This window comes from Falco peregrinus, chromosome Z, assembly GCF_023634155.1.
Source record: "Falco peregrinus isolate bFalPer1 chromosome Z, bFalPer1.pri, whole genome shotgun sequence".
In the NCBI taxonomy this organism is placed as follows: domain Eukaryota; kingdom Metazoa; phylum Chordata; class Aves; order Falconiformes; family Falconidae; genus Falco; species Falco peregrinus.
In genome coordinates, this window is record NC_073739.1 from 1449707 (window position 1) to 1475362 (window position 25656).

Sequence of the window (25656 nt, forward strand, 5' to 3'; positions counted from 1 at the left end):
TATTGCTGTCTGTACAGTGTCTCCAGTCCCTTTGGGGATCTCCTGCTGAACAGTTTGCACTCAGGTTGGAGGAATTTGCAGCTAGATAGCTCTGTATTGCAGGGGTATGTCCTTTTGTCACCCAGCTGCATGTAGCATGTTGAGGAAGAGGAGCAGGTTTAAAAAGAAATGTACGAGGAGAACGGAAATGTGTAGTAGGAGAACTACACAATGCTAATCTGCATGTTTCCTATGATACATAGTGAGTTTCTAGGTTTGGAGGCCAGTACTGCTTAATTAGGAGCCACCACTCCATCATAGTTAATACTGTTGCTCTAGTACTGCTGGATTTCCAAGAAAACAACTATGTCTTTGTCTAAATCAAATGTAACTGTACAAATCCTGTTCCACAGGACATATTGCTATGGTGATGGTTGCTCTCCTTGAATGTTGTCCATTTACGTCCTGGAATTTCCACCTTCTTTGCCTACTTCCAAAGTTATTGTTGGCTTTCAAAGTTTCTGTTTTCCAAAGTTTTTCTTTACATATGTTTTATACGTTCAATGCTTATGCTGCAGGTGCAGTTGTTGTTCATATCAAATGTAGGATATATTTTATGAGCTTGTTTTCCCTCATTTCAGAAATAGTATTTCTACCATTTATTTTTTATTCTTCTGGTAGGAGAACACCTCCATGGAGTAATCTTCTCTCCAGTGCTGTTGGGCCATTTCATGGGGCAGTTTTTGATTAGATGTAGTTTATCTATTTTGAGAATAATCAAAAGGATTGTTTTCCCTAGCTCATATAAAACCTGTGAGTTCAAGTATCTGTATTACATATGCATTTCTCTGCATATTCTGCTGACTTAAAGTGCAGTCTTATCCAAGTTATTTTTAAAACTGACAGCTTGGCTGGTTTTCACCAAGTTCTTTGTTTATGAGCTTTTGTATGTTTATGTCATTGCTACAAAACTTTCCCAGACCTTTAACTCCATCCAGAGGAAAATCATTGCTGGGTCTTCTTAATGCAAAAGTTTCATGGAAAGATCCAGAAGCAATGCTGTCTAAAACAACTACAAGCCACAGATTAAATATAAACAACTTTGTGTTAAATGGTATTTAGAGGTATTAGGTTGGTATTGAAACACTGGTATTAAGTGCTATTAATTAATGGCCATTTTTCAAACAATTAACTTTCAGTGAAGCCCCCTTTCATGTACAGATTCTTTTTTATTAATGCAGTACAGCTCAGATTGTTCAAAGCCAATAATTTGCAAATTTTTTATGTTTTGATGGTTTGATGTCTGTAAGCTGGGAGTCCTGAATCACACATATACTCTATAATGTCTGCAGAGGGACTCATACCAAAAACAAACCAATGACTACACTTGGTGTTTTAAAAAAAACGTATCTTAAAGACCCGTAGTTCTCTATGGCCTCTTGATATTTTTAAAGAACATTTATACTTTATAAATACATTCATAAGAAAAATATTGGTACATTAATTAACAGAGGTTGTTACATATTAATTTAAAATATATAATATACTTTATAAAGAGTTGTAAATTACGAATGATCATACCAGTATTAATATATATTCTCTTTTAAAGCAGCAGTTCTAGAATCTGTGTCAGTGGACCGGACAATTCCTGAAAGCACTTCAGCAGTGGATACCACAGAGCTTTCCCCATGCAGATCCCCTTCAACACCACGTCATCTCCGCTATCGCCCACCAGGAGGTAAGAACCTGATGTTTCTTGACTCTATCAGTCACTTTAAAGAGGTTAAATGCTGTAGCTGTAATCTTTGCAGGATACTAGAAAAGAATTAACGCTTGAATAATGTCAGGTATTAAAAAAACCCAGCCTGTTACAATGTGAATTACGCTGGTTAATTTATATAGTAATAACAAGAAACTTGGAAGTGTATCGGGACGTTGGTGTGAAGAAGTGTTCTTACATACCTTGAGCAGGATGTGCCCAAATTCAAGACTAATATTAAATCAGTCATATTCTCACAAAACTCTCAAGACCTTGACAGATTTTTTTGTGGCTACCAAGGGGACGTATTTTGGGCACCATACATACATACGCAAGACCCGTTATTGTCAATGGGGAGTGACTGTGTCTGTTTCTTTGTATAACACTGAACATTTACAGATGGTGTCACATTATTCACTTGAAAATCTGAATAAACTGCTCAGTTGAAGAGGAAAAGTGAGAGCTGGAGCTCCTCATACAGCTCTCACATGGCTCTTTGAAGTCATTAGCTGAGCTGTGAGCTATGTCTGTGAACACTGAAAATGCTGCCATCTCATGCAAACCAGGTTTCTAGGCACTTATTTCATGCCTGGGATTAAAACAACAAAAACAGACCGGAGTCTTCTCGACCGTTAATAAGTTGCTGAGACACTTTAATTTTAACCAATAGTAATCTTCTGTTATTGGGCATGTTTATGGTGAGATGGCAAGATTTGGGAGTTGGAAACTGGAGGGAACAGTGCCATACTATCTGAGTACTAGTCAGAAACAATGTTCTCAGCACTCCCTGTAGAGAAAATTTGATAAATTTTGCCAAACTGCACTCATCCTAGGCAGTGACCTGGGAAAACATGTGAATCTAGTTATCAGAAGTTGGTTAACATGCTTAGTTCTGTAACATGATTTTTTATTTAGGTTAATTTTCTGCCATTTTTGGGGGGGGGGGTTTGTGTTTTTTTTTTTCTTTTTCTCTTTGATTACTGCTTGTTCCTTACCTTGACAATGTCATAGAAAAATTTTTTCCATAGCAACATTAATTATGCTGACCTGGAAACAACGTAAATCATGAATATGATTATGGTGTTTTTGTTTCTTTTAATATAAAGTCCTCTGGCAATGAAAACATAAAATGTTCACAAAGTATAAACATTAGTGAGTATTTTAAGTACTATTGAAGTATTATTGTTGCTTAACTTGAAAAACACAAGTATGTAGAAGTTGTTAACTTTTATCTGTCTGTTCCCTTCACAGTACAAACTGCTGACAACAGCCACTGTTCAGTTTCTCCTGCTTCTGCTTTTGCTATTGCTACAGCTGCAGCAGGGCATGGGAGTCCACCAGGTGAGAAAAATGTGCCATATGAAATAGAAGTAACAATAACATATCTAGGTCTCAGAAGGCGAATATTTCGTAAGAAATCTGAGTCCTAACTAGCCTCTGTTTTTTTACTTTAATCGGCTGGTGTTTTGAGTCTGAGATCCTGCCCCTTGCGTGGACATTGCAGTACAGCATTCATAGATAATTGGAGCCTTGGCTCCTAGTTATGTGGTTATTATGAAAATATTTTTAATGCAGCACATTTAATTAATGGTGAAACTGACCCATAAGAATGACTAAAACAGCTTAAGACAGGCCATTCAGGTACGTCCACCCTGTTGCATTTTCCACTGTGGCAGTCTGGAAGTTTTGGCCGATGAAGCAATTTATGTCCCGAAAGAGTCAAATAATCTTTTAGGCAGTTTATATACCATCCTGTCCTGGGGAGTTGCCAGCAACCATCACCATGTGTACTTGAAAGAAGGAAAGGATGAGAATGCGTTCAGAAATATCTTCTAGAACAAAACATGAATCCTAACAGATGAAGACTGCATACTGTACTACATAACCTTCAAGAAACTCATATGAGCTCTGTGCCTTTGTTTTGTGTCCTCTTAAGTTGATTGCCAAACTGTTCAGTGAGATTTTGAACTGTCATGGTATAAACCAATGATAGTTTTTCCTCTGACTTAAATCAGAATTATCTGCTCATCATCTATTGGTTGAATTCTTGTATTCTGTCCTTAATGTTAACCTGAAAGATCAATATGTCACACATATGTAATCTGCTAAACAACTAGATATCATCTTCCTTTTTTTGTATTTTGTTGGGGTTTTTTTTTGTATTCACTTACAATTTAAGATTTTATTTTGAAAATTGAGCTTTTTTATGTCCAAGGTTGGTATACATAAAAGCAGTGGTACTCAGCTAAATTACTGCAAGTGTGGACTATATATTCCTTGGAAAACAGCAATGTTGTCTACTGACTGGAGGTGCAACTTAAAATATTTCATTTAAGTTTAGAATTTGCTTGCTGTCTTGCTGTGTACCCTTTGCCGTATTAATATCTTCCACGAACTGAGTCCTGTCCGAGATCATGTTACAAATAAAAATCAACTTTTTTAAAGTCCACAAAATCACTTTCACTTTGCATTGACACTCAAACCCCACAGTTCCATAGTTCTGCATAGTCCAACTGTAAATTAACCCCTGCCTTTTTTCCATTGTAACTGTTGGAATGTCAAGAAACTGCTTTGAAGACCCTAGTCTCAAAATCAGTCATGAAATTCTATGCAAGTCAGTACTTCATCACCAGTGAGTTCAGTGGATTTTGTACCCAGTGTGTCTAAAGCTGTGGTCATTTGCTTGATGGGTGAGTAAGCATCATGAGAAAATAATTTCTGGATAAACACAGATCAGTGCTCCTGTTACTCTTATGTACTTCCTGTGATCTTTAGGAGATCACAAGAGAGTAAAGTTCAGGTTTAGGAACTTTATGAACCTGTCACAAACATGTATTTAGTAAACTTTTTTGAAGTATGAATATCCTTTGCCTTTTGAATCAGATGACACTGCCAAGGAATCAGTGACACATTTTGCTTTATGAATTAATTCCAGTGTGTTTCCAAATTGTTCAAAAACTGCAGTAAGAGTGATAAATAGTTTTTTCCCATGGGACCAATTCAGTTAAAAACTACTGCTTTTGTATTGTTAATAGCACAGCTTTTCAATATTTGTCATATTGAAGTATGAGAGAAAATCTACAAGTATGCAATCAACTGAGGGAGTATCAAAGCATGAGGATGTTGAAAAAGGAAAAAACATGTCTAATATTCTTAAGTACTTTTTTGTGTAGCTGTTTAAGCTGGTTCTGCATAAAAGGTCATTCTCCTGGGTGATGTGAAAAACAAGGTTCTGCAGCAAATCTGACAAGAAAAGTGGGTGGTGGGGAGACTCAGGAGACTGGCAGCAGCAAGGCTGTCCACCTGTAATCAGTATGAAAATTCAAGGCTACAAACCACAGCTCAAGCCGCTGAATCACCTGTTTTGTAACTTGATGCAATTAATCATGCTAGAGGTGGTATTACAGTTGCAGAGTCATGCAGTTCAAATTTGGGTAATTCAAATAATTTTATTTCTTCCCCATGTATCTGTTGTCATTATTATGTGGGTTTTTTAAGTAATGTCTTTTTTTCCCAGTGGACTCCTGTCTCTTTCACTGCATAGGATGGACATGATTCCTCAGTGAATCAGGTCTGGGTAGTGAATGAGATTTATGCTTTTTTTTTTTTTTTTTTCAGCTGCTCCTTGGCCTCACTGCTGTAGACGTGATGTGTGCCATTTAATATACTCCTACATGGAACATAAATAGAATGGCAGGTGAAATTTAGTGTTGAGGAATGCTAAGTGATGCTCATGAGGCAAAACAGTCTGAGCTCTGCACCTGCAAGGATGGGCTCTGTGCTGGGTGCTATTGCTCAGGATGAAGATCTGAGGATTACAACAGATAGTTCCCTTAAGTGATCTTAGTGCTCAGCAGGAGCCAAAAAGGTGAAGGAAACATCAGGAATTACTAGAAAAGGAACAGAGAACAAAGCAAAGAAGATGATTATGCTACCACAGTACAAATCCAGAATTTGCGTGCATCTTAAAGACTATGTGCAGTTGTGATATATCCTGTTTGAGATGAGAGGATGAGAGCTAAAGAAGGCTGAGAGTTTGCAATCAAGGTTGAGTGGAAGTATGAAGTGGCTTCTGTGCATTTTAAGTTTAGAGAAGAGATAACTTGGAGGGTTGGTGAGAAAGTTCTGCAAAATCATGAAGGTCATAGGGAGAGTCAGTAGGCGTTGCTTGGTTTTTCTAATGCAGGAGGTAGGAGGGATCAGGTGAATTTCATGAAGCCAAGGTTCAAGACAAACACAAGTTTTTGGTTCTTTGTGCAACAAATAGTAGGCCTGTGAGATTCTGCTAAGGGTCATTGTGAAGAGGAGAGACTTAGCCAGGTTCAAAAAGTGTACAGCTACCTGCAGGCAAGAGTCGTTAGTATTTACTAGACCCGCAAACTAGAACAGGTGCCGGAGCTGAAATTGGTTGTAGCAGAGTATTAGGAGGTGAGAGTAATCTGTGTGTCTTCTGTTCTCTCTGTTTCCTGAAGCCTTCTGGCTTCTGGCTTTTTTTTTTCTTTTGTTTATTTGTTTGTTTGTTTTGTTGTGTTTTCCCAAGGTGTGCTATCTTAGCTCTTCTCAAACTTTCCATCTTCCAGTTCTGACTGTTCAGGGGTGCATTGAGGCAGTCAGGTTAACAGGCTCATTGGAAAGCCCTATAGTCACACATTCTACCAGAACCAGACATGAAGAATATTTAATAACTCCCATGGAAAGTGCTGGCCATAACATTTTAGAATTGCTGTCACCACGCATGTGGTTAAGTTTGTATACTGGTAAGTATGCAAAGCATCCCAGTATGATGGCTTTGCATATCTTGTGACAAGCACCTAGGGGAACACTGCCCATGTTGTCCTGTCTGCAGGCTGCATGACACCGCAAGTCACTTGATGGGAAGCCAAAGTTGAAGGAGTTGAGGATTTTGCTCTGCTTTAGGTATTGCTGCACTTACCCCTTAGGATGCATCCTGAGTGCAGTGCATATTGGCGATGTTCTCAGTCTGCTCCATCCCCACTGTGTGGGGATCAGTGCTGTGCTTCAGGGACCTTGACGATTTTTGGGGCATCCTTGTCTGTTGGGCTCATGTGTTATGTGGGTGCACGTGAGGTATACATGTAGGGCTAGCAGGGTCCTAAGAACAGCTCGTGCTTGGGTTGCCCTGCCACCCTATATGGTGCACTAGTTTATTAGCTGCTGAAAAGGAGGTGCTGGGCACTACAGCATTGCTCTGCAGCATGCAGAGCTTCCTGCACTATATGGAACCTTTCTCTGAATCAAGATGGTTCAGGTTCTTATGCCCTTCAGCAGTTTCCTTTTAACTTACTGGTTTTGTTGCCATTAATTTTAGTTATTTTACAGGTATCTGCTTTTACGATACCAAGCTATACTGTTTGTTCTATTGTTTAGTCCATCTGTCTAGTTAAATATTAATCTCTACAAATCTTAAACATGGTTTAGTCTATTCTTTTCCAGAAAATCTGCATATTACTTGTTTATTTTAACAGCATGATAAATAAAAATAAGAAGTGAAAGTATACAAAGTTAAATAAGTCAAGCCAGTTGCACAGCTTGGTGCCTGCATGAATGATTATGCACAGTAGGGATGAATAGAGCATGCTGTGTCTTTTACATGTGCTTTCTCTTTTGAGGGATGTGAAGGATGGCTGCATGGCTTATGGCTTGCTGCCATTGTAGTGCTCTGTCACCATTAATAAGTTGCTGCACATCTTCATTCTCTTCCCAGTTAATAAAAATAGGATAATAATACTAACACTAACACTTTTATAACATAGAAATAACAGGTCAAATCATCTTTATTCTCCAGTATTCTACAACTTTCTTTCACAGCAATAAACTGATTCTTCAGCAAAGGGAAGCGAACAAAGTTATGCAGGCACCCTCCTCCAGAACAGTGAAAGGTACCCAGTTTTCATGACTGAATGTAAAGTAGTATAATCTCAAATTGTTGATACAGGGACATGTATACCTTACTTACTGTGAATTACCATCTCCCTTCTGATGACTATCATTGCTCCTAGCACTCCTGTTCATCTGCTTACCTCTCAGCGTGGTAGATAAGCCCTGAGAAAGCACAAACATATGCCTGCTCAGAGGCATCACTTACTCGAGCTGTTTCTTTCCCCACTGTTCATATACCTCTAGAAAATTGGTTCTTGATTTCTGCTTGAAATCAGTGACAGCTTCCAAAAGTGGCACAGAAGTTATCTAGCAGTTCTGCTCCGATGTCTGTCTTATAATATGGAAAAGTCCTACAGAAATTTTAATGATAATGGTCTCATCCTAACAAATGTCCTGCTAATCTCTTCCTTTGGCTTTGCAAAGACAGTTAGGTAGTACTTAAGTGGAACTCCAGGGAGCTGCAGTGAGCACCATCTCTTCAGGAGTGATTTCCTGCTCTTCTCTGAGAGTCTTGTCACACAGCCAGTGTCAAAAAAAGGAGTGAGACTGGTAATGTGGGAGAGGAACCTCCTGCCAAAATACTCACCAGTCATTTGTAGTTTTGCTGCAAAAATCCGACAGATGTTACAGGAATTCAGTAACAGCATATATATATCTCTATATCTATCTATATCTATATATCTATATCTATATCTGTATAATGTATACAGCACCCACACAAACTCTAGCACTAGATAAAAACAATTTATATGGAAAAGCATTTCTTTCATCTGTGGCTGGTAGAACTTGCAAATTTCCCTGGCTTCTCTTTGTACAGTTCTTTCAAACATGTTATGGCTTTTTATCCTCCTTAACTTTTTATGTCTGTTGCGCACAGAATTGGAGCACTCTGTCAGGATCAGTAAGGTATCATGCACTGGTTTTTAAAGAAAAAAACATCTTTTGGTGTTCATTTAGGGGAAGTGCTTGCCCTGGGTCCAGGTCCTCATTAATACTCATAAACTATGAAGGTGCTTTGTTTGACTAGAAGAGATTCAAGGTTTACTTAAAATCTCCAAATAGTTGTGTGAATGAAGCCAAATTAGCAAAAGAATGCTGTGTTGTTTTTGTAAATAATGAATAAAATGAAAAGTACTTACATAATCTTAGCAGCCATACAAATTTCTTCTCTGTCTGACACAACTTGAAGAAAAATAGATATGTTAAATCGATTGTTTTATTTTGAAACAGTTCTGCTGAACATGGGCTTAAAGGAGATGGTTTTGACAAAAACTTAAATTCAAGATCTAAACTGATTTTGTGTACTTTTAATATTTTTTATACTTGTAGCAGGAAAAGATACTGAACGAACTTTGATAAGCTTTTTTCTTCCTCAGCTCCAGTTAGAGACCAAAAATCTCCCAACATGGAGAGTAAATGTGAGACAAGAAGCAAATACTTAAACCCAAACAAAGGGATTGTTCCCTAATGAACATAGCAGCTTTATTTCAACAGCTCTGTCATCCGATTTTGAGCTGGGTATGTCAGTGTTTTCCAGCACGCCACATGCTTCAAAGCTGCCTTCCTCCTCCTACAGCATGCTGATCCACACTGTGGAGAATGTACCATTTCTCACAAGAACAAGGTGACATGTTATGGGAGAGGGTGGGGGTGGGATGGAAGCTTGTGGTTGGCAGGAGGGCCTGGCTTCTTTAGGATAAGCATTTGTTTTTTAAAACACATGTGGAAGGGAGAGGAGAGAGTGAGAAAGAAGTAGGGGGAAAGTATCTCTGACAAATATGATTTGCACGTAGGAAAATCTGCCCCATGCTAGCAAGGAGGAAAGGTGGCTTTATTGTCTCTGATTTTAGTGATTTAAAGGAGCAATCCAAGTAACAGCTTGAAGCTTTGAAGCATCTACACAAAAATGAATTGCTTGTATACTATCCCTTTCAGTTAATTGACTGCACATATCTTTGCTCCTAAATTACCTTTGACTTGAGTTATTTACCTGGGTATTGTTCAGGAGAGAGAATTTTTCTGAAAGCTTCTGCATTTTGCAGCTTCTGCCCTATCGAGGAACATCTCAAAAGGTCTCTCAAACAATCAGCCTGCAAAACCTTTCTTATGCAGAGAAAGTGCAACCAGCTCCTTCTCTTTTCACAGATCCACACTGGTGGTTCAGGGAAGCAATCTTAATCTAAATTGCCCTTGGTTTTAGGCTAGCAAAACTGATCAGCCTGTTTACCAGACCATTTTCTGGTATCATCTGCTCTTTCATAGCTCTTACAATCTGTCTGCAGAAGTGATCAGACTGTCCTTTGCAGCTGGAGCAGATTCTCAACAAAGCAAGCGCAAAAACTGCTCTGTTAATCTACTACTTGCAGCTGCTAAATGCCAGCAGGATCTTCCTTCAAAGCAATTCAGTATGCCTGGGCATTCCAAAGTACCTCCTGGTGCCACTTCCATGTGCTGCCACTGAGTAGTTTCCACTGTTGAAAATGCATTTAGTGCAGTCTGTGCGTTCTGGATCAATGGTCCTGCAGTCATGTCACTGTCTATGGAGGGATCGAATTCCTTTCTTAGTCTTAAACCTTTTATAAAAGTTATTTAGATGTTGCTTTCCACTGATGATCAGTTATGCATTAGTGCATTAATTATATGCTAAGTTATGCATTACTAATGGAAAAAATACAGAGGGAAGTGTGTAATCCTTTTACAGTGTAAATGTCTGATTTATTTAGACTTAACTATTTTTGTATCCTTGATCACTCTCTGAGATAAAACTTTGTAGACCCTTTTTGAACTTTGTTGGACCATTTCTGATGTAAACCTGCCAAACTTCGATTTTAGAGCAGTTAAATATGGTTGAGAGTAAATGGTGCGGAAATACTTACACGAAAGCGTCAACTATAAGAGCCAGTGATTGATGGGAAAGTGTCAACTTCAGGAGCTTCTGAAATGAATATGGGAAGTCCTTATCTCCTCAGAGGTGCTGCAGGAGTTTGTCTGCTGTAATATACCCCAACTGTAACAGCAATAACAAGAATAAATGGACTTTTGTAAATTACAGCTATGGTTTCCAGAATGCCATACTTCTTGAAAGCTGCATAAGCACTGAAGCTGGGCATGATGAGTCCTGTGAGCTCTCAGTCTGACACACTTTACCCCTGCTTGATTACTGTCACAGTATTAGGTGGGTAAAAATTAGCTAAAACTAATAATTCATGTTTCGCAGAGATCTCGATTACACAGTGGGCCATGTATAGGCCTCTCCATTCTGGTAAATCAGGCACAGATTGGTAAAGGCTGACTGCTTATTTTAAAAGACCAAAATGAGAAAGTTTCACAGAAGTTTTTAGCGAGAGCTACTGAGCTTATTTTAGGTTGTGACCAGTGGTGCTATACTGCAGTCATTCAACTACTCGCCAGCTCCCAGCGTGACAGTATTTTTGTTTTGTTTGTTCTGGCATAAGCACTAACTAGAGTAATGGAATGACACAGCTTGTGCCAAATGATACAAGGGAGATGAGAGCCTATGTGCACGTTCGCGTGTCCCTGTGCTTGTAGCTGTGTCTGTGACTGTGCCAAGGGGAGGCACTCTAGCTGTATGTACTGCTGCGAGGTGCGTTCAGCACTTAAGCTGGATAATGTGACCTGGGAGATGTACCATGCAAAATAATGAATGCATACACTCGCAGTGGGATCCTCTTGATCCCTGAAATGGAAAAGCTCGTAGAAACACACATTATGCTTTAAACTGATACAGTATTTCCTCAGTCGTTACCGTCTTGCACACGGGTTGATGCAAGTACATAGTTCCACATTCAAGGATATCAGCTATACTGTTCAGGGAGTATTTCCCTAATTCTGAACAGAGGAATAATAAAGTGGCGTTACACAATTATATTTCCTGAGGCAGACATTCTGGAGTAGGCAGCTGAGTTAATATGGAATTTGGTGAAGATCAGAATTAAGCAAGGTTTGTAAAGGAAATTACTACTTTCTTTTTTCCATCATGAGACAGCAGGCAGAGATTTCCTTGCTAAGATGAATGTTATGTGAAGGGTGAGCGGTGTCTGACGGTGATGTTGAGATGGATTCTACATTATGGGGGTAGCTGGGTAATGCACTTCTATGTAGTGCTGTACGAAATGCTTCAAATTACATTAGTGGTTACAAGCTAACCTTTGGAAAAGTAAATATTTCTGTCTGGCTTTGTACATAAGTATCCATATTTAAAGCAAAATTGGAAAATGTGTGTCTTTTTCTAGTTGATTTTGAGCATGATGCCATAAACACTACTGTTAGTTACAGTAATTTTGCACTCCAGTAACTTTCTGGGTTATAACATCTCATTCTCTGTAAAAGCATTGTGGATTTTTTTCCTTATGAAGCCAGACCTGAAAGAAAAGAATTGTGATGGTGACACCCCAATCAATAATCTGGATGCAAAGAATTTCATCCTTTTGAATCTGCAGCTTATCCCAATGCGACTACTTGTCACAAGTAACTTGGCACACCTGGGTCACAAGTATCATGAAGACTGTTTCTGAGCGGCTGGAAGCAAACCTCAATTCTAACTGTACTTCTTCAGGTCATGGGTTCCCACATGGAACTTCGGGATTGAAGTTGAGAGCATCTAGCCTTCTGTTAGAGATAGGAGATGCCATCAAATCATGCCTGAAATTGCTGTTTCAGGCATGCTTATCGATCCTGCTTGTGGCATGACCCTCCCCAGTCCCTGCTTTCTATCAGGAATCTCAGATGCCTAGTTCCAAGAAAGAAAAGAGTTGTTGTAGGCTTTGTTAACCTCCCCTTTATGCAGGACAACCGATTTTTTTACTTCTTGTTTTTGTTTGACTAGTGGCTCTAGCTGGGAACTGGGAAAGTGAGTACTAGTTCCCTCTTGGGAATAAATTTTAATGAGATTTCCAGACATGCAGATTCAGAGAGGTTTGATAAGCATTGAGGCTTGAACACTGAACCTCCTTGGAGTTGCCCATTTCAATTAAAAAACTCCAGGTGGGAAGTACTCATTGACTTACTCTACAGCTAACACTGTTCCCCATTGAAAAAGCTTGTGTAACAGGTAACTGCTGGCGTAGACCCAACCAGCTCTCCGTCGTGGTGGCTGGACGGTTGTCAGGAGTTGCCCAGATGTCGTTACCAAAGTAGAGATGGCCAGTGCTAATGTTGCGACCAGCCCGATGGGCCAGCTGTGGTATGTGGTATCAGCGGGGCTGGTGATGAAGCCCCAGCACAGCAGAGAGGCAAACTTGCTTTCTGTTCCAGGCTGCATTTTTAACACTTGTTCAACATGTTGTGTTTATGAGACATTTGTGTATGTTCTTCTCCTGACTGAGGATATTTTATTGAGAAATTGCTAGCAAAATGAAAATAGAGATTAAAACTACTTTGTTTGGAATCAGCCTTCTAATTCAATAACCCTCAATGTTATTCCTTTCCTCCGTAGTGCATTTGAAGAGTCTTCTATTTTTGTTCCTGAATTAGGAGCCCTTTGAATTTAAAAAAAAATTGTTGCTTGGCAATTTTAGATAACTGGCTAGACATTCATGTTCAAACTAAGTTGAATCTTCCCTTGCAGTTTTCTTAGAGCAATAACTTTGAATTAAAATGATGGCTTAAAAATGAAGGCTAGTTTATGTCTCAAGTGATCCCTGCGCTTGGGAGTTAAGAGCCTGGGGAAGATGATTCCCACCCCATCCACCCCCCCTGCTTTAGCAGAAATTTAGGATTCCCTTATTTTTTATGTATTCCTCTCTCTTGAATTAATTTCTTACTTTAGTTTATTAGAGGAGCTGACTACTCAGGAAAAAAGTATTTGCGCTGGACATTTCCTGAGTTGCGACGCTGTGAACAATGGGTTTCCTGACCTATTGCACTAAGTCCTGAGCAGGTGAAGGGAAAACTCTCTGTTTCATAGACATGTGCAAGCAAACTGGCACTGAGAGAAAAATTCCTTCTTCATCTAAGAAAGGAAACTAGTACCGTCCCTATTCCTGCCCCCTGCCCCTAAATAGGTCAGAACAATCCTACTGCAGCTGACGAGATGGGATGTGTTGCACATGCATTTTCCAGTGGTTTAATTGAGCTTCTCTTGCAAGCTCTTTGGTGGTATTTCCTTCTGCTCTCCTACGCCAAGGAGGAGAGAAGCTGGAATGAAGCTGTGACCACTGCATGCAGGAAACTAGCCCTCGTATGTTGACGTTGCAAGTAGGGAGTTCAACCATCTTTGGGTTCCTAGCAAGGGCAGGTTTGTTTAGCTTCCCTATTGTCTTACTTACATTTGGTGCACCAATGGAGAGCATGGGGTTGGGAGAGAAGTTTTGGGAGGACATTTTTTTTTTCCTTTCCTTTTTTTCCCTGAGTCTAAGCATTGCTTGCATAATTAATACTTGTTTATGCTACTATTGAGTTGCTTGATTTGTGGCCCAATCATAAATGGTCTGGAAGCTGCCTGTGAGATGGACATTTTGTTCAGAGATTTTTTGTTGACAGATACACATCCTGCCAATTTTTGTTTTGCATGACGGTCAACTATCCATTCACAGATGGTCTGAAAAATGATACATTTGGCTCATTGCAATTATCACCTCCTTTCCATTTAAACTTTACTCCTATGGTCATAAAAAAAGCTAAATAATTTTGCACACTACTTCCTGTAGCTTACGTAAAAAGCCCAGACCAACTAAAGGAAAAAAACTCGAAAAGCATTTTTTGTTGTTTTCTGTTTCTAGCTACTTTGCCATAGACTTTATTTTAACCTTTCCTTTGTGGCAGGGGACATTTTAAAGGTCTGAAAGCTTACTTTGAATAGTTCTTAAAATGATTGCAAGAGTTATGCAAAAAGTAATCTGCTATACTCTTCATATTGCTGATAGAGCAGGTTGAGAGTATAAGCCACCTGTAATTAAAGAAATCACGGGCTAGGGATCACTTGAAATGCAAAAATACATCAGCAGGTAAAAACTGCTTTTGTGTTCCCTGAAGGCTAAGAGACAGCAGGAACATGGTCAAATGCATTTGGCTGATGTTCAAATTCAAACAAATATCAGCTGCAGCGTTGCCATTCTTGTCATTATTCATAGAAGATAATGCAAACAATACTGCAGTAAAAAAAAAGTGTCCAAGGTATACTAGAACAGTCACAAATATAATTGTTAAGATAGGCTATTCTAAAGGCTTTCCTTCTTTGTCAATTGTTGCCTGTAGTTCTTTGATATAAATAAGTCACGGGAAAAAATTCTGCTGTCACATTCCACATTTGTCATGATATTCTGCAATCTGTAAACACAACTGGCAACAGCAGCCTTTTAAATTCAGGATCTGTTCTTTTCTTGGGATGTATCTATAAATAAAGGAACACGATTTGGATGTTTTCGCCTAAGACTTCACTAGAAGAACTAGGACTAGGGGTTTACACATGCATGCACACACATACGTGCCTTGTATGCAAAGAAATATGATTTTGAAGAGGTGTGCAGGTACACCAAAATTTAACATTAGGTTTTGGTGATGACATTAACTTCTTGTTGGCTCTCTTCGTTGTGGATGAAAAAGGAAAAGAACAGGATACTGTCCAGTGGTATGGAGTTACTGCTACTTAGATTTGTGAAAAATATATCCTACAAAGTGCAGTAGTCTAAAGCTCCAGATACTCATCCCTGGTGTTGTTACAACATACATAAATGCTAATGCATGCACATGTTGGTTTTTTCTGTCTTTAGTAGAGAATTGAGCAGTGCTGTTTTCTCTGAGCCCATGTATTTATCACAATATGCCAAAAATAAAAATGCAGTCTTGTATTGCTGCTGAATTTTAGTTTAAAAAAAAAAAAAAAAAAAAGCAGACTCTTTGGTGTTTTTTACTTGTAAGATGAGTTACAGATTTTTTATAACAATTTGTGTGACTTGTAACTGCAAGTGTGTTTTCAGTTTTTAGCAATTTTTAAAGATTTTCTTCCAAGTGTGAGACTGATATGGTCTCCTGAGACAATATCTCACTTAAAAAAATAGAGAATTCGTGAGTGTGTACCAGTTATAGCTATAGCAGTAACCCTGTTTTTAAGGATTTTAAAGAACAAATTTTCAAACTTGAACAGTTCTTTGAGTTTAAAGGGATATTTTCAGTCTTTGTGGTACTCATGTTTTAACCATATCATCTCATAGATAACTGTAATTCTCAGAGCAACCTTAATGTTATTATTAGGAGTTAGAATAGTATCTTCATCTTAAGCATATTCTTTAGCCAATTGCCTTTTTTTCCCATCCATTCAACTAAAATTATTTTGCTGGGCTGTACATTTTTAGACTTTTGGATTTAGTTCAGCTTTACAGCATAATCATGACATAACTGCTTTATCTCGATGTTGTGTTCTTTAAATTTCTCTGATTAGAAAAAGCCTTTCTAAAGCAAGAGTCATTTAAAAATAGTTTACCAACCTTTCCCTTAAATATTTTGCAGAAATTAAACAGTCACTCTAGCTCTATCTGTGTTACACTATTGTACATCAGCTGGTGCATGTGAATCCATGGGATTTACCTTACTAAGACTATAATCCCTTGACTTGATTTGATAGTTAGATTGTGTTTGTGGTGGAGGCTTTAGGTAGAAGAATCAAATACCTCCTTGGAATTATTTCTGACGTGCGTGGTTACAACAGGGATTTTCAGTGTCATATTTCTTAGAATAAAATAATTTCATATGTCGCAGGGACCAGTGAAAGTGAAATTAAAAGCCTGAAATGCATTGGACATTGATTTCTTCTGCTTTTTAATAGTCACTTCTTCTGATGCTATATAGCTTTATAACACCTTATGAAACAAACTCAAACCTTGGCACGGTCAATGGTTACATATACTTCTTTCTTAATCTGAGGTAGTCCAAAGATCATGGCTAGACTTGATAGCTTCTACTTTCAAGCCTCAAACTGCTCATACAACCTGCTCCATTGTAAATCTGAATGTGTACACTTGACAATTACTAAAAAAAAAAAGGAAGAACTGTGTTACTGACCAAAAATGCTGTTTTGTATGCAGTCAGTGGGAGTTCATCATCTTTATGCTTTTTTTTTCATCTCATTTAACATGGTCTTCTTTTCTAGCTCTGCTGGAACTTCTCCAGTTCGTCAGTTGGCTAGTGCATGGCAACCTGATATCATAATCAAAGAAATGAAAAGGAGAGCAGAATCACTGGCAGTTTTGATTTCTTATCAATATTAGGCCACTTGCTCTTTTGACGCATTCCTGTGAAAATGTGTGAAACCCAATGACTTGCTAGGGAACACATGACCAATTAAGATGGGTATCTTTAAACAGTCATCCAAACTTTTGTAGGTATGTCAAGGAAAACTTTCCATGATTAGTTTTTTTGTGCTGCATATATATTAGCGAGGCTTTTATTTTGTGCTGCATATATTGAAGAGGCTTTTTCAGTTTTAATCTGTGGATGAAAACTGCTCTGCGCCAAGCCTAGGGTTTGTATTTATTCTTTATCCAGGTCAGAAAGTAATGTTGGTGTTTGCCAAGCCTAAGCTTTCAGGATTTGAGCCAGGCTGGATCATGAAACTGGCCTACAACCCATAAGCATATTTATCAGAAGAAAGGAAAAAACCCCAGAAAACATTTGACACTTTTTTTGATTATTTGTTGTCTGTCTTATAATCTGTGAATGTTCCCCTTCCACTTCCTTGGGACTTCGTGGGGTTTGCTGTGACCTCCTCAAAGGCTGGAGTGCAATTTTCTCTTATGTTAGATCCTAATGCAGCTTCAGTGCATGATTCCAGAGTATTTTAGTGAAATTGGCACATAAAATCTTCTGAAATAAATCTTTTTGCTAAGGAAGACACCAGAAACTTGTTGAAGTCACTCTTCATAACCTCGAACAACTTACTCCTAAGTCTTGTGAACAGAAAATACTTTTTGTGTAGATAAACATTTAAAAATAGATGTTTCATCAAACCTTTTGACAAATTAATTACTGTGGACAGGAATTGTGCGCTGCTGTATTAATATAGGAAAACAAAATGCAGAGAATACTGTAACTAGACTGAGGGGTTTTGACATCTTAAGTGAAATAGAAAAGCAAATGTGGATAATTTAATTTCTTCAACATACACAGTGCAGAATTTAACATAATACAAATTTACCTCTTGTGGGAGGTGGATTTTAAAGAGGAAATAATGTAAATTGCTGATAGAGTCAGGTTTGTTCAGTAGAACAAGAAAAAGTGCAACAGGATTTTGCTCTATGGATTTCTTAGTAGCTTCTGAGGAGAGGGTCTGTCTCACACTGACATGTGATGAGACCTTTGGATCTGGTCCTGGGTGCAGCAGTTCCAAAGGTGGAAATGCTGATGCATCCTACCTGCAGGCATTGATTGCCTGTGGTTTTTTGCTTTATGAATAGGATAGATAATGACAACTACCAGTGAAAAATGCTTTAGGCTATCACCGAAGAAGAGGTATCTATGTACAAGGTATTGTCATAATTTGTCTGCAGATGTTGAGATTTATGTCTATTCGGTACCTTTTTTCTAAATCTTTGGTAATAGTGGAAGCTATAAGAATATTAATTTTCATTATAATGCAAACAGGAAAAATGTCTCAAGGTGAAACTGGATTTTGCATAACATAATCTGAAGCCAAGTACATGAACAGTGATGAAATTATATTGAAAGAAGTAATTCACTGAAACTAGCAAAGCTGGCAGGTTAACATTGTGTTTGACAGACTGTGGTAGAAGTTCTGCATCACCGGTATGTGAAGAAACTATTTGTGGAAGCAGTATGTACTAACCTCAACAGATACTGGGGAAAAACATTACTTAAAAGCAGCACCTACTAAAGCAGCTGCCCACTAAGATGATTAACGATTGGAAATACTGCTGATATTTCTAGTGTAGAAGGATTATTTCCTTCAGGAGAGAAGCAGATATTCACCGTGGAGTATTTCAGGTTATTTCACCATGGGGTCGGGATGTGGGCAGTTCCAACCAGAATCCTAATTAAAATACTGCAAAGGTTGGCATCCTAGTAGATGGGACCCTTCACCTCTCTCCTTCCCTGGAACCATAGCAAAGATGAACTTAGGAGAAATCATGCCTACTTTCCTGCTGATTTAAGCGTAATTTGTGCAGTTAGCCCCCAAACTGCTCGGTGCCAAGGGTAACACGTGATGGGAAGGACCGTTCAAAACTGCCCCTTTTAAAGATTCATTCCACATTTGCTTCTGGATACATTTCATCTGAGGCCTGGGCCAGGGGGCTGGGGCAGGGGCTGGGGCACCAGGCCTGGGGGTGCGGCTGGGGGCTGGGGGGGGCAGCCTGGGCAGGAGGGGGCTCAGGGGGGACCTGGTCGCTCCCTACAGCTGCCTGGCAGGGGCTGCGGGCAGCGGGGGTCGGGCGCTGCTCCCGGAGAACAAGCGACAGGGCGAGAGGAAACGGCCCCAAGCTGCACGGGGGGGTTAGCTCGGGTAGCGGGGAAACGTCTTCCCTGCAGGGGTGGTCAGGCCCTGGCACAGGCTGCCCGGGGAGGTGCTGGGGTCACCGTCCCTGGAGGTGTTTAAAGCCTTATAGATATGCTTAGGGACATGGTTTTGTGGTGAACTTGGCAGTGCTAGGTTTTACGGTAGGGCTGGAAGAGCTTAAAGGTCTTTTCCAACATAAATGATTCTATGATTCAATGATTTTATTTTGTTGATCTTTCAACTCACCTAGATTTATGGACTACATTGGTAAGAGCGCCACGAAGTACAAGTCATGGAGATGAATGATATTAAACTACGGACTGTATAGTCAGAGTTAAAAACTGTTCCTAGCTCCAAAACGTGTAGGAAACATATATGGGGAATAATAGAGCAGATGCAGCAATGCTAAAAAGTTCATGGAAACTGTTCAGTAGGACACTTTCTGAGATACGCCTTAAAGGTGTGATGAAACCCTTGTTCCTTGCAGATCAACATCTGCTGTCCGTGGGTCAGCACCTTTTGTTTTAGCCACCTACTAGGGTTAAACAATGGCAAAATTTCATATTGCATACTTTGGATAGTCAGTTAGTGCAGGCCCAGTTTCATCTTTACATATGGACAGGTGGAGCAGGTGATGTGGGGCCCAGAAAGTTCCTGGCTGTCTCCTGGTTCTTTGCTGTAGGCAAGATAGCTTGGAGTTCATGCCTGGCTAGCACCACTGCCAGCTGTTTCAAAAGGAGACAGGATTGGAGGATTTGGGCTACCTTTTGCGGCATAGACAGCAGCAGACGCATGGGTTATCCGTAAGTGGTGACATGAACATGCAGAACCAGATAAGGTTGTATACTGGGCAACTGGAAATATGCATAAACAAGTGGGCTTTGCATGTGGAATAGTGCAGTTGTGGTGGTGGCTTAGGGTTTTGTTTGGAGTTATGTTAGGAGAGGATGTGGTGGGCAGAAAGAGAGAGGGGGAAGTGCAGAGCAGCAATAGAGCTGATGTGTTAAAAGGAGTTTGCACTGTGAGAAGTGCAGGGAACACCAATGGCACCACCAAAGTTCACCGATGCTTGGATAGCTTCTGAGTGGCTTCATCAGATCTTAGTCTATGATCATCTCCCCTTTGCAGTTTCTGTCCCAAAGTCCATGTGGCTTTGAAGGTTACAAGGAGCAAAAACAACGCTAGCCAAGGACTTGATTCTCCAAGTTCCTTCTTCTGTATTAATGCAACTGTGCAAATAAGTTTGTATTGGGCTTTTTAAAATGTTTTGTTTAGAACTTTTCTATTAAAGTTAGAAGACCAAAAAGTAACAATACTTACTGATCGCACTTGTTTGCAGCTGACATTTTTTCCTTTTTATTGAGTTTTGTAAGATCCTGAAATTAATACCACTGTTCTGTGCAGTTTGAGTGTACTTGAGTACATTTGATCTTAGTTGTTTTCACCTTTGTGTTACTGAAAAGATCTATTCAGTGACTGTAACAACTACTGAGATTTCTTTTGCTTTCACCTTCAGTATTCACTAACTTTTCTTTAGGTTAATAATATGACATAATTACCTTAGTACCAGGAATGATACAATCCAGTGCTTTAAATGGTTGGGGGTTTGGCTGTTGCTATGCTGACTGGAAGGGAGCTGACAGATGAATTTTGAATAGATTTGCTGGTTATCTATGTAGGTATAACTTTACATTAATATAGTTTTCTGATACGCAGGTGAATACATCAAAAAATGGTTGTCATTGTCTATAATTTTAATGAAAAAAATGTGTCTAAATCCACTCAAGCTTATCTAGTGAATAGTAGCAGTTTTTAAATAACTTTTATTTTATGACTAATCTAATTAATTTGTGCCCAACGGGCATTTTAATGATGTGTGGATGGTAACCCTTTCTACTGCATGCTGACAGTCCTGGTGCCCGCTTCGGTCACAAGTCAGTTCAGGATTGAACCGCCAAGAGCCAGCGATGTCCTGAACACCACCATTCACCAGGTTCACAATTTGCAATGGCTCCTGGTGGTAGGCCTAGAGAAGAGGATCATATGCTTCGCTTCTGCAGATGTCTCAACACCGGTCAGTGATGACTTGCACACCTCTGCCTTCAAGAAGGGCAGTTCTTCATCTTCATTTCTGTTGTAGTGCAAGTTTCCAGCACTGCCCAGAACACTGTCACCACTTTTTGAAGTGAGAGTATAGTAATTCCCTTTGTCCTGAACTGCTCCCTGTTCCTTCCATCCCCATGCAGAAGGATTTGCTTGAGAATAGCATGGTAGATCGTAGTCGAGGAACTGAGGCAGAGGCTTCTTTTTCTGAATACTGCAAGTCCTAGTAGCTTTGGCCTGTTCAAGCCTCAGTTGCCTCAGGAAGGTCCAAGGACTCCATGTGTTATTCTCCAGCGTAACTGGCTCTGGCTTAGGGCCTAATTCTGCTGACCTGTTGCCAGAGCTACTGAATCTGGATCCTGTCTGGAGTCTACCGTAGCTCAAAACAAGTGCTGAGGGAAAGCCTTGAGGTAGAGCCAGACATCCAAATGGAAGGACGCTAAGCCAGTATATAGAGAATCGTGGGTATTCCACTCCATTCCATTGCCACAAGAAAACAACATAAACATGATTTTCTTCTAAATCAATCTGCAGATTTAAGTCTTGGACAGTGAATGTTGCTTGAGGAATTTTAGATTCTTTTTTGTTTCTGTAAAGAACAATAAATTATAAATGTTCTGTGAAGAAAGAAGGAAATACATCCTGGCTTTCTGAGCTGTTTGGTATTTCAGAATGAGGTCACAATGGAGTTAATTGATTCCCAGTTTTATTTTTAAAAACTTGTATTTTGATGGTTTAGTTATTTATTTGAAGTCTTCTACCTGAAGATGTACAATGAATCACCCACTTGGAATAAAATTCACATGTGCGTTTACGTTCAGCTAAATTCTTTTCTTACAAAACTGGAGGTCTCTGTTTTAGGCTCAAGGCATCAACATTAGGTACTGACGGTGTGGATCTGAGTGAACATGTTGCTTATTCTCCTCAACAAGCTAATTACTACTTAAAAATTTATGAAATTCTGAGGACCACAGAAGTTTGTGGAGTGATCTCTGGAGCTTTTCCTTTTTCCTGTCTTGCTTTTTTTATTCTTTTTGCAGCTAACTTAAAACTGTCTCTGTAGGCTTCTTTCTGTTTTCCTTCCACCTTACTGAGACATCTTTCGCTTAATGTTACTTCGATAAAGACTCCACTGTGTTAATATATAATTTTCATTGTGACTTTCATTGCTGCAATTAAGTGGCTAATTGAATGGTTTATAATGTGTATGCCTAATGGCTTCTGCAAGAGGTTAACTGTGAAAGGCATAGAAAATTAACACACAAAATGTTGCCGATGTTACCTTTTACTGAGTAAAGCCTCAGAGATTTTGTTTACTTTGCTGCTTATGGGCAGCGAAACTCCTGAAGATGTTGTAATATGAAACTTCCTTTGCCATTGAATCCTAGATGTCAGCTGCAGTGTAATATGCCATGCTTCAAAAAACTTCCATGAAATGTAAGCATAGAAAATACATTTGGGTTTTGGGGTCTAACCTGCTGTAGAACATGTAAGACTGCAGTTAAAATTTTCTGTTCCTTCTTATCCTTCCAAAAATATAGAGCAGCAATTTGGATTTTTTTTATTGTCTTTCATAAAAATACAGCAAAACTAATACTATCCTGCAAGAATACCTCTAATGGGTTTGTCACAGAATAAAGAGAAGTTTAATCTGCCTTTGCTATTTACAGTAATTCACAGGCTTTAACAAAGCCTTATGCCAAAAAATAGTAAAGTACTGCTCATATGGAAGGGTGCTTCCAGCTGTCCCCTGGACTCTGCACCAAGTGAAATGGAAAGCAAAAGCAGCACAATATAAGATCAAATCTAACAGAAGCTTAGAAAAATGTAAAGTTCTCAAGTCTGTCTTCAGTTACCAATTTTTTAAAAAAGTCAGTGTTTTAATATAAGACTTTTGTTATTATTAAAATAATGTAGTCAGTTTATCATATTGTATTTATGACAGAGCTACAGCAGAATGAGAAGAGAAAGAAGCAATAATGTGAATGTAGGAAAAAAAATTTCTTGTTTTTAAAACTATTGATTTGTAAGTAAATACTGATGACTAAAAAAAAAAAGTTGTCTTTACAAGGTGTGTGGGAAAATGCTGCATTCGCATAGCTTTGTTTTCAGACAGCTGGGGTTGTAAATGTGTGTGCTGTATACCTTCCCGCCTTCTTGTCACCCCCGTGGTAAAAAAAACAAATAGCTTATTTGAACAATCTCTGTTGACTAGTCGAGCCTGTAAAATACTGCTCTTAAGAAGGAACCTTTCTTGTGTCAGCCTTCTCTGTGTTTAAACTAGTATCCTCCTCTATTTCTTTACCACTTCTGAAATCTACCACTCTCCTCTTTCTATGTCATACTCACATTCCTTCTGTAATCTGCTTGATTACAGGCCCTGTACATTTTTGGTCTGGTCCTGTTATTTTTTTCCATACGGAAGGGAGACCTTGACGTTAATGAGACAGGCAAAGATTCTTCATCTTTCTGAAACTGAGTGCTGACCCAAGGAGGTGTCTGTATTAGTTATGATGGGCAAGATTGTATTCTACTGATCTTGCAGAATTTCAGCAGTCTTAAGTGGTCATATTTGAAAGTCTATATAGGTGCCTTTCCTTTTATTACACATAAGTGTCCTATGAGGTTTCAGTTTACCAAAGTTACTCATACCATATTTGAATTTTCGCTGCAGCCATTAACTTCAATATGTGTTTTTTTCCGCACAGGATTTAACAATTCTGAACGCATGTGCGACAAAGAGTTCATAATACGCAGAGCAGCCACGAATCGAGTCCTAAATGTCTTGCGCCACTGGGTCTCCAAGCATTCTCAGGTATTCTCCTTCTGCACCTCTCTCCTCTCCAACTGCAGTAAGTCTATGTTCTCCCTACAAAGTATTTTTTAAGCCGTGCTGCTGTGGAGTGTTGCAGAGGTCAAACAGCCTGAAAACTCAGTGCTAGAAGGATAATATGGAAAATTAGCTTGTAAAAAGATACTGTTAAGCAAGTGAGTAATCCTTCATCTAGCCTTGCAAAGCTCTCCTGAAAATACCCAGTTATGACATTATTCCTGGTAACATTGTGTGTGAGCGCTTTACTGGTGTAATGTGTGTTGAAATACATACTGAGCAGGTTGGATTAACCGTTCATGCTACAGGCAGCGTGGCTCCGTTACTTTGACTGTGTTAAAATACTTGTGTTTGCATACAGATGTTTGTTTATTTGTTGTGAATCGCACATGGAAAGATACACCGGTCCTGTTGATCCCTCTACAACCAAGACAGGAGTGTGGGTCTGATACATAAACATAAAACTGTATTGACAGAGAAGGGAAAAAAAGAAGTCTGAGTAGCTAGCAGAAGTTTGCAGATAGAAATGGCCTTTAAGCTGCCAGGTGAGACAAATGTTGGCAGATTTTGGCATGTATGTAGAAGTCTAACAGGAGAATTAGTGAAAGAAACAAAGGAGGAAAGGAGAGAAAGAGGAGTAGAGAGAAAGAAGGGAGGGAGGAAGGAAGGAAGGAGGGAGGGAAAGAGAAAGAGTGAGAGCATTTTGGAAGCCAATGGAAGATTTTTGTACGCCTTGTATAGATGATACTTCACAGCGGTTGTAGATTGCTTTGTCACTACATGCTGGTAATCAAGACCACTTGATCTAAAAAGGGTTTATTGAACAGCTAATTGCAGCGATGTCAAACTGTCCTATGTTAAACTCAGTTCCCTTTTTTCCATGTAATGGGTTTAATTTCCATAGAGCTTAAGTTTGCTAGAGAATCAAGTCAGTAAGAAATGCCTAAGTGGGAAAATTGGCTGTGTTTGAAAAGCTGAACAGCCCAGATGAAATTAATAAAACCTCTCCTGGTATCATGGGAATGATTACACATTTTGAGTTATTGGAAACAATCTATGTAGACCAAGATTTCTTTGACTACTTGTTAAATAAAAATCGTTGCATGACAAAATCTTGAGCTGGAACTGGAACAGCAGAAGTCTGTTATTACTGTTGTAGAGTACAGTACATGCTTAGTGTGTCCTTGCTGCAGTTTGTGTTAAGTGACTGCTCTGAGTTGAGTTGACCCTCTATGCTAATTAAAAAATGGTTAATTAATGTAATTGTGAAGATTTTGGGAGTCATCAGACTTTTGTCTGCAGTAGGGATCTACAACTAGTTACACTGAAGTTTAAGTTTCAGAGCTGACCCTGATGGTGCTGTGATGATTCTCTATCATAAGTACAAAGTAACTATGAAGAGTGCAAGTGTACTCTGTCATTCTAGCAATTTACCAAAAATATACTTTCTCTCCTTAAAAATAAAAGCGATCTTTGCTTCCATTTCAAAAGTACCCATGATGTACAAAACTATAATATTGTCCTGAATACTACTACACCTAATTTTGCATAATGTTTACAATTAGTATTCTTTTAAAAATATTAAGAGGACAAAGATAATACATAATAGTTCAACAC

The 25656-nt window shown here is 39.0% G+C and overlaps 1 protein-coding gene across 2 annotated transcripts in view; it reads left to right on the top strand.

Annotated features, from left to right (window-relative positions):
• The window catches only part of RASGRF2 (Ras protein specific guanine nucleotide releasing factor 2), a 131976-nt gene that overhangs the window by 75101 nt on the left and 31219 nt on the right, over positions 1-25656 (top strand). Inside the window, exons 16-18 of one of the 2 annotated variants that reach the window (XM_055791362.1) lie at positions 1589-1717; positions 2990-3079; positions 23918-24024. In XM_055791362.1, coding sequence (XP_055647337.1) covers positions 1589-1717; positions 2990-3079; positions 23918-24024 — 326 coding nt within the window. The remainder of the gene's footprint in view (positions 1-1588; positions 1718-2989; positions 3080-23917; positions 24025-25656) is intronic. The other variant, XM_055791363.1, reaches the window with a different exon arrangement.